The sequence below is a fragment of the Harpia harpyja genome, chromosome 1 (assembly GCF_026419915.1).
Source record: "Harpia harpyja isolate bHarHar1 chromosome 1, bHarHar1 primary haplotype, whole genome shotgun sequence".
Taxonomy (NCBI): domain Eukaryota; kingdom Metazoa; phylum Chordata; class Aves; order Accipitriformes; family Accipitridae; genus Harpia; species Harpia harpyja.
The window spans coordinates 48,050,093-48,062,532 of NC_068940.1; the positions used below are offsets into that span (position 1 = coordinate 48,050,093).

At 36.8% G+C, this 12,440-nt stretch overlaps 1 protein-coding gene across 6 annotated transcripts in view; it reads left to right on the forward strand.

Moving 5' to 3' along the window:
* The window catches only part of BBS9 (Bardet-Biedl syndrome 9), a 326,659-nt gene that overhangs the window by 26,828 nt on the left and 287,391 nt on the right, over nt 1-12,440 (forward strand). For all 6 annotated transcript variants that reach the window (XM_052792624.1, XM_052792616.1, XM_052792650.1 and 3 more), the window contains 3 exons: nt 5,206-5,380; nt 9,942-10,026; nt 11,783-11,966. In XM_052792624.1, coding sequence (XP_052648584.1) covers nt 5,206-5,380; nt 9,942-10,026; nt 11,783-11,966 — 444 coding nt within the window. The remainder of the gene's footprint in view (nt 1-5,205; nt 5,381-9,941; nt 10,027-11,782; nt 11,967-12,440) is intronic.

The window sequence follows — 12,440 nt, forward strand, 5'->3', positions numbered from 1 at the left end:
AACTTATTCTTATCATCCTCCTGACCATCTCATAGTCACTGTAGCCAAGGCTGTACCCCAATCTTCACATCCTTCCTTGCCTGTAAGTATCAGGTCCAGCAGAGCGCCTCTCTTTTTGGCTCATCAGTCACCTGAGTTGGGAAGTTTTTGTTAGTGTGTTACAGAAACCTCCTAGATTTCTTGTGCCCTGCCGTTGTCCTTCTTACAGATATCAAGTTGGTTCAAGTCCCCCATGAGGACCAGAGCCACCAAATGTGAGGCTTCTGCCACATGTCTGAAGAGTGCCTCATCTTCATCTTCCTGATCAGGTGGCCTATGGCAGACCTTCATATTGGTCTGCTCAATAATCCTGACCCATGACTGGCTCATCATCTGTCCCCAGGCAGAACTCCATGCATTCTGGGTGCTGTCTTGCTAAAAAGGGGCAACTCCCCATCCCCATCCTGGCCTGCCCTTCCTAAAGGGTCTGGATGCATCCATCTTAGTACTCCTGTCATGTGAGTTAGCCCACTATGTCTCTGTGATCCCAGTGAGGTTGTAGCCCTGTAACTGCACACAGTCTTCCAATTCCTCCTGTTTTTCCCCACACTATGTGCATTATTGTAGAGGCGTTTCAGAGAGGCACTCAAAAAGGCCATGAGGGCTTTCTCTATAAGGCTGCTGTTCCATGGGCACTTCCTTACTTGGATTCTAGGGCTTGAGGAGATTCCACTTCAGCCCTATTTTGTTGACAGCTATTTCCTTTTAGTTCACATTATCCTGGGGCCTTTTGCTTGCTTACCCCATCTACCGCTCCCTCGCTTGATTGTTGTAAAATCTCTCCCTCCCCTGTCATTCCTAGTTTAAAGTTGCTCTTACTGAGTTGGCAAGCATCTTGGCAAAGATACTTTTGCTGGATTTAGTCAGAAGATTCTGTCTCTTCCAAACAGCTGTCAATCCTCAGAGGGTCACATGGCCATAAAACAAAGCTCTGCTGTGGATGCTTGCTGTGCGGTCAATTGTTGGCCCACAGGATACACCCAGTCTCCTCATGCCCTTCCCCTTCCTCAGCAGGATCAAGGAGGAAAACCACCTGGGCCCTCATGCCCTTAACCATCACCCCCAGAGCCATGTCACACTTGATAATTTCCAGGTCATCCCTGGCAGCTGCTAAGCTTGTATGGAGTTATTTATGTGGGGTGATGATTCACTCATTTGAAAATTTTTTTAAAAAATCACAAATTCAGGATGGTGTCCTACTATCAGCTTAACAGCCATCAGATAGGTACCAGATCTGGCTTGGCAGTGGGGAGGAACTATGTGACCTGAACAAGGGGAGCTGGAGGCCCCCCAGAGAGAAGCAGGTAAGCAAGACTGCTTCTGCCAGCAGTAGCAAAGCATTAGATTGGTTTTGTTCATTTGTATATTCACAGCCTTAGTGTGCTTCAAGTGATACTCTTTGAAATTGTATAGTTGCTACAATTCTTTTATAAATACATTCTTTTTCTTTTTTTATTTACACTACTGATAGTTGATAGGGTCCACTGTTAGTGATGAAAAGCAGGACATTCAGAATTGTAGGAACATTAATATTAAATAACTTTAAAATTCACAATGCATCTTGCTTTATTTTTTAATTGAAACATATAAGGTACGTACTTATAGATCACTCTCACTAATTTCTGAATCGTATGTTAGTAAAGTCATTGCAGTTTTCTTGGCTGGTACTTCAGAGACTCAGTATAAGCAGCAAACCAAATGTTCATTCTAACTATGATCAGCAGTCGCTGTAAGCTCTTTAATACCACATATTTCAGATGCAGAATGTCAGCTACAAGTTATGAATAAATCAAGCAATTCTGGAATGTGTCCTGTGGAGGATATTGTTATGGTTTAACCCCAGCCGGCAGCTAAGCACCACACAGCTGCTCGCTTACTCCCTGCCAGTGAGATGGGGGAGAGAATTGGAGGAGTAAAAGTGAGAAAACTCATGGTTTGAGGTAAAACAGTTTAACAGGTAAAGCAAAAACCATGTGCACAAGCAAAGCAAAAGAAGGAATTCATTCACCACTTCCCATGGGCAGGCAGATGTTCAGCCATCTCCAGGAAAGCAGGGCTCCATCACGCATAACGGCGACTTGGGAAGACAAATGCCATCACTCCGAATGTCCCCTGCTTCCTTCTTCTTCCCCCAGCTTTATATGCTCAGCATGACATAACATGGTCTGGGATATCCCTTTGGTCAGTTGGGGTCAGCTGTCCCAGCTGTGTCCCCTCCCAACTTCTTGTGCACCTCCAGCCTCCTTGCTGGTGGGGTGGGGTGAGAAGCAGAAAAGGCCTTGACTCTGTGTAAGCACTGCTAGGCAGTAACTAGCACATCCCTGTGTTATCAACACTGTTTTCAGCACAAATCCAAAACATAGCCCCATACCAGGTACTATGAAGAAAATTAACTCTATCCCAGCCAAAACCAGCACAAAAATTTAAGAGGGTAAATGATTCTTAAAGATTTAATAAAGCTGCTTTATACAAATAATTACAGAGGAAATATACTAGTTATGAACATTAAAGAGGGGTGTGTGTATATATATATGCCTATCTAATGTGTTTGTATACTGTAGAATATGTTTCTGATTTTATAAACAATAAATTCTAAGATTGAACAGAAGCCCTAGACCCTGCTGTATAATTTAAAAAGCCTGTGTAGAAAATCCTGGGAAAATCATAGCTCTAAAACAATAGGTCTGTTTCGAAAATGCTTTTGGAGATCTATGTCAAACCCGTAATCCTCTCAAAAATGATTGCATTTAGTCACGGGAAACATTTCTTCATTGACTTTTGCTGTTAACAGAGGTAAAGAGTTTACATTTCCTAGAAGTATGTATGACTTTAATCTGCACATAGAAGAGGAAACATTTTAAATGTTTCAAGTTTCCAGTGTAGTGGTACAAACTTCAGAATGTTATAGATTAAAGTTTTGAGACTTAAATCATCAAATTGAAGTTGCTAGCTAGTTACAAGTGGTCACTGGTTTAATGAGCTGCTATAAAGATGATATGTTTAAATTTTCTCACTTGCAGTAGTGGAAAAAAAGCAAAGATATATTGGTTTGACTCAGTCTGACTACTTTTGAACAGTATTTTAATGATTTCCACGTTGAATTGCTTTTGTGTAACGTGTTAGTTTATTAGTACAGATTCTGATATTTTTCAGCTTAGGAAGATGAGTTTTCATTGTTTCTCACCTAAGTTTCTTTTTGAAGCCATCAAGGTTTCTTGATTAATGGAGTACTTCTCTAATGTTTAATAAGGAATAAGGGATTTTTCTAATGTTGAATAAAATTTTTTCCATGTTTTAATTTATTAATTTGTCAATTGGAAATGCTATTACTACCTTGCTAAAGCAAAATTTCAGTGTTTGATATTGTCAGTTAATGTTATCCCTCAAAATGTATGCACTTTAGGAGTTTTCAAATAGACAAACCCAACAAAACTCCATGAAATAAGAATGACCTTTAAGGTTTTCAGAAAAGGTCTATGTAGAATGTAAGGGAAGAAACAGGTGTTGTGATTACATGCTTGAAATGCCATCAGTGTTCCTGAAATTACATTGTTGAAATTGTTTTGCAGTTCTGTCTATATAATCATTGGTGTGAAGGATTGAAGTATTTTAACTTTTCCACTAGAGACTGAAAATTCAACTTTGCCTCTACCAAATGAACAACATGAATTACACTTCCAGATGTCCTTCCTGTCAAATGGTTGATATTTGCAACAGGGTTTATAGAACATGTAGTGAATTATATGCAGAATCTGGAAAGAAGGGTGGGAGAACTTGATTTTTAGAAAATGGGAAAATCTGAAAAACGGATGAGGGAGGGCAAGTGGAAAGGACCCAGCTGCTTTGCCTTCCTTTTGTTTTTTTTTCTGTTCTCACCCTAAGCTAAATTTTTATTGTATGTTTTAATCACAAGGACAAGTAGCGTGATGTACTGCTGACCTATTACACTACTATTTATTTTTAAGTAGTTGAAGTTTCTGTGAAGAATCATAGTGAAGATGAACAATGTTTTGCACTGTACTTTACATTTGTTCCTTTTTCAGATACTGAATATCTCTTTGACCTTTGTTACCTTTATCTAAGTGTAAGAATGAAGTTTGAGTCTATTCGTGTTTTGCTTCACCTTCCTATGTTAGAAAACAGTTCTTAAAGGATTGAGGATGGAGCTTAGTGAACAGACAATCTGTTTGGATCTTCCATGCATATAGGTAATTCCTGAGACACAATGGAGTAACGGAGGTGAATAGACATTCTGAATTACAAGTATTTCATGTTGTGTTTGCAAGATGGGGGCTTATCTCTGAATTCAGGAGAGATACTTCTATCAGCTTCAGAAGGTGTTGGTCTTACTGCTATAGCTGTCTTCGAATGCATGCAAAATATTGTTTGATTGAATTGTTATCCCTGCATATGAAATGCAAACTGCATAATCAGTCTCTGATCTTGGAAGTCTTCCAAATGAGACATTGAATTTAGATTGGTGTATTTGAGGCATGACAAGTCATGTCTTAAGTCATGTCTTGAGGCTGCTGAATAATGGACAAGGCTTGAAGTAATTTACTCCAAGCTGAGGTTTTTTTTTTCCCCAGTCTTCTTGGTAACACAGTGGGCCTGTTTTGTTTTTTTCTTTCCTTGAAGACAGAAAATGTGAATGCAAAGTGTAGAAAACATTACCATTGTATTATTTTCACAGTAGTGCATATTTGTAGGACTTTCTGTTATGTTGCTTAAGTAGACTTGGAAGAGTAGAATAGGTTATTTTTAAACCGCAGTTGTTATGACTGCTTGTAAGGTATAGAGACATTTAAGAACCAGAACACTTTGGCATTTTGGGAGTATTGAAACATTTCTGTAAACTAAAATTGTAATAGTTATATCTTTAGGAATTTCGGTTTGAAATAAAATATCTAACTCTTTTTTTGCTCTTAATATATTCTGAATGCTATTCCCCCCAAAATCTAGTTTGTTTATTTTAGTAAGTAAGCTTTTATCGAGGTTGGAATATTTAGTGTTCTTCCTCATAGTAAACACTCATGTAAATTAAAATGAATCTTATTTTTGTTAGGATTACTTACGAGTACAATTTTAATTTACTAACAATTTCAGGATTAAAACTATATAAATAACATTGCTTTGTTTCATTTGTATTTCTTTTGCTTACCTTAGGTCGAGATTTGATATGCATACAGTCCATGGATGGGATGCTTATGTTGTTTGAACAGGAAAGCTATGCTTTTGGCCGTTTTTTACCTGGTTTTCTTCTGCCTGGTCCCCTGACTTACAACTCTCGGACAGATTCTTTCATTACAGTGTCTTCTTGTCGACAAGTTGAGAGTTACAAGTATGTGTTCATGTTCAGTAATTATAGTGTATTTTGGTGCTATCATTTAGTATGTAAACAAATTAAATGATCATGTCTAATTTTTATTGCCTTTACTAATATTGTATCCCAAAGCAGGTGATAGGTAGTTGCAGGAAAGAAGAAAAATAAAATGTTGTATATTGTTGAGTGATTACCATCTCTGTACAGTCATAGAAGAAAGCATACTGTGTGTCCTGAGGACTTTATGGTCCTATTTTATTTGGATAAAGGTGTTAAGTTTACTAGCTTATCAAGGCACATCAGGTTGTCTTGCAAGTGCCAGGTTTTTCCCTGCTTCAGTCTAATCTGTGCTTTCAGTGTTGTCTGCGCTATACTGCTTGAGCAAGATGTTCCTTCCAGTTATTTCAATGGGATTTTTATTTTGATGCAAGTAGGTGTTAGTCTGATGAATCTGTTCAGTTTTCAGAAAAGATTTGAGACAGCGCTTTGGCTTTTGTGATCATAGGATCCTCTCAAAGGAATGAGGGCTGGGGGGGAGAGATGGAATCCACCTGACAAAGCTGCAGAGGAGGCTTATAAACCTCCTTGACTGCTAGACTGACAGATAGGTGCTAAATCTAGCATGTAAGTGATGGTATAGGGTATAAGGGTCAAGTGCACCAAGGGGGATGCTTTCATAATACCTTAGAGGAAGTGGGATGAGTGGGGGCCCATATTAAGTGCATATTTACAAACACTTACAGCCTCGGAAACAAAAAGGAGTTGTGTGTGCAGTTAGAGATGTGACAGGGTAGCTTGCATGACTAAGGTGCTGTAAGTGACTCCAGGCTCTTCAGGAAGAAAAGACAGACGCAGGAGGATTTGTGTTCACCATGGAGGGAGCAGCTTGAATACATGGTGCTCTCTGACAGAACCACCATGTTGAGAGTTTATTAAGCATCCATCTGTTTAGAATCAGATGAATGCTTGAGGAATGGGACATTGTGGTGGATGTCTGCTGTGAAGCCTTTTTTATACAAGAAGTTTCGTAATTGCAGGCCCTTGTTCTCATGGAGAACTAATGTCTGCTGGGAGGGCAACACAATGGACTTCAGCAATGTGGAAGGTTTCTGAGGTGCATTAGGGATAACTTTTTTTGATGCAGGTGCTAGACAGCCTGGCTAGGGAAGATGCTTTGCTGAGTCCACAACTCAGAAAGAAGAAAGAAATGTTTGGAGACGTAATAGTCAGCATCTGCTGTTGAGTGTTGCAGACATTGGCTGCAGTGACCATGAGATGATAGAGATTAAGATCCTGAGAGAAGTGAGGAAGATAAGCAGTGGACTAAAGACTGTAGATTTCAAGAGAACATACTCGGGCTTATTCAAGAAACTGGTAGGCAGGATCCTGTGAGAGACTGCCCTGAGGGGCAAAAGGGCTCAGGAGAGCTGCCGAATCTTCATGGGTAACCGTCTCAAAGACCAAGAACAATCCATTTCAATGTTCAAGAAAATAAGAAGTAGCAGAAGGCAGCTTGACTGGACAGGTAGCTCCTGACTGAGTTCAAATGAAAAAAAGAAATGTATGAGATGGAAGTTAATATGGACTACTAAAGAGGAATAAAAAATATCATGTGGGCATGCAGGGGATGGGATTGAGAAGATACAAGCTTGGTTAAAACCTCTACTGGCAGAGGGTCTGAAGAACAAGGACTTCCACAGATACCTCAGATGCAAAAACGTAGATCCAGGAAATTGACCCAGTACTGAACAGATTGGGCAACATTAAGAAAGGTGTGAAAAGGCCAAGGAACTTAATGCTTGCTTTGCCTCATCCTTTCTCCATTAAAACTGACAAGGTCTGCTCTTATGCTTTTTGCATCTCTGTGCCTAGCAATAAATTGGGGTGGTGTGGTGTTTGGGGTAGAGCTACTACCCATGATAAAAAAAGAACTAAAAAATGGATGAAAAAGTGGCAGAGCTGTCAGGCTTACAGAGTAGTAGTTGTCTGCAGTTCTAACTAGCAGCCAAAGATGAGTTATGTTCCTTAGGAGCTGATACTGGAGCCACTATTTCTGTAACATCTTCATCCTGGACAATAGGACAGAATGCATGTCCTGAAATTCAAGGATGATGCCAAATTGTAGGAAGTGGCTAATATAAAGAGGGTTAGGGGTACCATTCAGAGGAATCTCATCAAGCTGGAGGAATGGGCTGACAAATACCTTTAAGGATTTTTTCAGACGTAATCATATTAAAGAAAATAAGAATGCCACTTTTTATAGATTATGCCTTGGGAATCTAATCTGGGGAATGTTAATCTAACACAATGCTTTGTCACACTACCCTGCTCTATCACCTGAATTTCTCAAGCAATACTCTTTTTTTATTATGCTGCTTAAGCTTGATCAGATGGTTTTTAGATTCTGGATATTGCATGAGCAGATTATAGACATCGTGTATTGTTTTCTTAACACAGGAGAAGATGTATATGTTGCAAGTAAAAGTAATTTAATAGAAAATTCATATTTTTCCTAAGAAAAAAATTAGAATAGAATTTATTATTATTGGTAATAAATAAATATTTTTTCATTAAAATTATTATCTCATGCATTTTCATTATGTTTAGATTCTTGTTGGCTAAAATCCTTCCTAAGTCTGTCACTGATTCACAAATGTGCTGTCTTTATTGTACGAAGGTGTAGTTTTAAAGGAACTCTTCACTTGGTTATTGGTCTTTAGTGCCAACTGTTAAGACACTGTGGTACTAATCTCTAGTGTGTGTCTAAACTAGTAGGACATTAGAATAGAGTTAAGTAATCCTTCTAAAGTAAAGAAAATAGTCATGGTAAGAAAAGAAGAGGTTATTTTTATGGTATTAAACATTTTTTTTCTCATTATAGTAAATGAAAAATACAGCAGTTCTATCTAGTGTTTTTAGCAGAAGAAGTTGCCAAATTTCAAATTACCCATCTTCCTATAGCTCATACAGACCAATGCCTTCATTTAAAAGCAGTACTTCCTGTGTTGATTCTGAATTCTTTCAAGATCTAAAAGCAAAATGCTATTTAAATGATTGAATACTTCATGTGATGGCTGAATTGAAAGTTTGTGTTGGTCATCTGTGGCTTGAGTTTTTTGTGATGAAAGACTTGTATGCAGTATGTATGGTCAATCCATATTGCTGTTCAATGGGAGTTTGGTTTGAAAACTGTGTATTAGTCCCTGATTAGTTAATAAAATGACAATGTGCTAGCCAAGACTATCAATAAAATATGGTGAAAAGAGAAAATTTTATTAGGTCAGAATCTGCAACTTCTCTTATAAAATGTGTTAAACTGAAAAAGGGAAGTGAATTTCTTCATATAGAGGACACCTAAAGACAGGATAATTGTACTAAAAGCAGCTTATTTAGTATTTTTAACTAGGTCATAGCATTCACCTTAAGCAATTAAATTTCTTACTCCAAGTACCTAGTTTACTTCTGTAAGTAACATAATTTTAGAAACTAAGAACCTTCAGTAGCGAGCACCACAATATATGCATCTGAAATGTGAGGGTTGCTGGTGTCTTCATTTTAAATCTATGACTTTGATAATATACAAAAATACATACTTTTATTTGTTAAATTGGAACATTCAGAATTGTGTTGGTTTGAGCTTAGGAGCTGATGGTACTCTATGACTTCCAGAATTGAATGCTATCTTTTTGGATAAGTTTTTTGTTGGTTTTTTGTTGTTGTTCTTGTTTATTTCACTTTTGTAGGAAATGTCAGTATTTTACAGATTGCATAATGTGCATACATGGGAAACAGGGTTGTTCAGTAAGTTAGGACACCAGCACAAATTCAGGAAAGAAATAGTTACAGAAGAGTCAGTGAGGACACAGTTTGAACATTGAGGATTGCATAGGTGTAAATGAGGATGGATAGATGGTGTGGAGGTTTTAAGGTAGTTGACATCTTTATTCTAATGTCTTCATTGCCAATTTTTCTTAGTATGGTTTGTTGGCAGTTACAAAATAATAAAAAAAACCCAAACCCACAAACCTCCCATCTATTGCAAGATATGCCACCTACTGGTGCCAGTTTACTGTTATCTCTTGGATTGGAACCACTTAGTTTACTTAATGGATGTGGTTCAGAGTGTAACTATTAAATATAGCAGATTGTATTTCAGGGTAGCTCAGGAGGTTTTTTTTAAAGCTTAGTAAGAGCAAAAAAGTTTATTTTTTATTAGAATCCTATTTTCACAATTTGATAATATGTTGGTTTCTTGCTTCTGTCTTTGTGGTCTAGATTTCTTTCCTGTAATATATTTAGCTGTTGAATTTATTTTAACACCAGATAAAATCTGAATAGAAATGTTTGTTTTCATTTCTGCCTTTACATTTAGCTGTTATCGTACAGTGATATTTACCTTAACACCTTTGCTGATAATAGATGTGTTGCAGTAGGCTTTCTAACAATCCTTTTAGACTGTGCTTTTACTGTGTATGTATACTCATAATATGATAATTATATTTTATTTTTTATTTAATGTAAGGGTATTAACTACAAAGATATATTTTTTTTTTCCACTTTTTTAAACTTCCTATAACAGATACCAAGTGCTGGCATTTGCGACAGATGCTGATGAAAGACAAGAACCAGAACAGCAAAAACTTAATTCTGGAAAAAGACTTGCGGTAAAACCAGTTTATTTTACATAACCTGTATGGGACACTGCATACATGTTAAAAAGACCAATGCTAAGTAACAAATGGAAACATTGTCTGCTGACAAAGGACCTGATCCAATGGCCATTAAAGGCAATGGAAAGACTCCAGTAGATTTCTATTAAGATTTTTTGGGGCCTCAGTTGTTTAAGGTTGGGCCTTAAAACTCACTGTTGTTCTAAGGAGGAAAAAAAAAAAGATAGAACTCTGTACTGGAGATAACTGTTTTTAAGGCAGTCTTTGTAATGCAGAACCTAAACTGTAGTAAAATAGATAAATAGGTACACATGAAATATTGCTCATGTTTTTAACTTAAGTCTATTTGTGATTTTGTATTGGACTTACAAAATTAACCTCATTCTACTTGGGGAATCCTTTGTACTTAGAGAAAACTCAGCAGTGAAAAATGTTTCCATAGTCAGTATCCTGGACTCTTTTTGTCAAAAACCTGTGGATTCAATGGTCTTCAGGAGGTCCCTGTGACTAAGTTTAATATTTGAGCTGCCTCCTATTAAGAGGAAGAGAATTTCATTCTCTGTGGTCCTGCAGTAGAATTGCTTGTCTGCTAAATATACTGTGTAAAATGCTAGCTAGATTCAGCATATTTCAGGTATGACACTAAAATATTGGGAGAGCATCTTCCTTCCAGTGGCTAATCGTAGAATTTTTTCAAACTGTAAGTCAGTCAGAATCCTACATCTTGAATTAGGAGAAGACATAGTTTTTAAATAAGAAATTTGGAAGCTTTATCAGATATGCTGCAAATTAAATACATTTTTTTAATCTAAAATTAGAAGCATCCATGGAGACAAATGTAATAAGCCTGGCTTTTTTTCCCTTTGACTTTTAAGATGGCACTTCCAGCTTCATATATCAGATATGCTAGTAAAGTACGCATTCTATGTTCTTTAAGCAAAATGATTGATACTGTTCATATAGGAAGTGCTGACAGTTAAACTTTGATTTTTTTTTTACTCCATAAATTCTGAATTTCTGTTTAACCACCTTGGCAGCAGTAAAAAGCAATTTTTGCATGTGTGAATGAGTTGAAATTTCTCAGAGGAGCTGAAGTAACAAACCAATGAAATGTATCAATAAGCAGTAGTGTTGTTTAAAGAAGTAATGATATAGGCAAGGTAGGATTTGTAAGTGGTTGCTTATTATATCAGTGTATGTAGTTGGAAAAGTAAACAAGCTATGGTATACACAAACGTTCTTCAAATTGAAGGATGTACATTAGTGACTGCAAGCATGAATATTGGCTTACAAACCTCAAACTTTGTCTATTTTTCCTTTTACATGTATTGGTAGAATAAGTTACCACCTTTTGCTCTCTAACCTTGCCCTTAATCTGGGGACATGTACAGAGGCAGACTTAAAAGATTCTAATACTCTGTTCTTGGATTTAATAGTTGAAGTATAAAGCATTTTCATTTTGAATGGGATGTGTATTTTAAAATTTAAATATACTTAAATGAACTGCATAGCCATCAATCATGATTATTTTAAAAAAGTGGATGTTTTTGCTGCTTCAGTCGCAACAGGGAAAGTTACCAACTGCCTTTAAAATAAGAGGATAACTCTCTTTCAAGAAAAGACCTTGATTTTGCTTTTCTATTTATGTTAATGATATTCATGTAACTTGATGAGTTCTGAGCCTTCTCCAAGTTTTGTCTTTAATACACAGCTGTCAACTGATCTCTGGAGTATGTTTTTTCTTTTGAAGGTGGATTGGGTTTTAAACATCGGAGAGCAAGCACTGGATATATGCGTTGTCTCCTTTCATCAGGCAGTTTCTTCTGTTTTTGTGCTTGGTGAGAGAAACTTCTTTTGCCTTAAGGATAATGGCCAAATTCGATTCATGAAAAAGCTTGATTACAGTCCGAGTTGCTTCATTCCTTATTGTTCAGGTTTGTAAAAGGAAAATTCAACTTTACTTTAGCTTGGTTACTTTTACAGCTAAGATTTTTTTTTTTTCACTGAATAAATATATTTTTCTGAATAAGCTGTTGATTTGTAGAAAATCTGTGGAATCGGAATTCTCTTTTTGGATGAAGCAGGTTTATTTTCAAATGTTACTTAGTGTGAAGTCTCATAAGTTTTAGAATCTAAATAAGTATTTTCTCATCACCAGATTGAGGTACTTGTCTAGTGTTTGAGTAAGTTTGCCCAGGCTACCAAAGCAACAAACATGAAAGAGTGAGAGATTTTGGAAGAGTAAACTAGTGTTTGAGGACCTTCTGTCATTTACTGATAGTTAAAAAAAAATAAAATAAAGTTTACTGTTAGGAGATGAAACTAACTTATTATGTTGTGTGGAAGCAACTGGGTTAGACGTCACTATAGAACTACGGATTCTTAATACCTATTCTATATTAATGTTT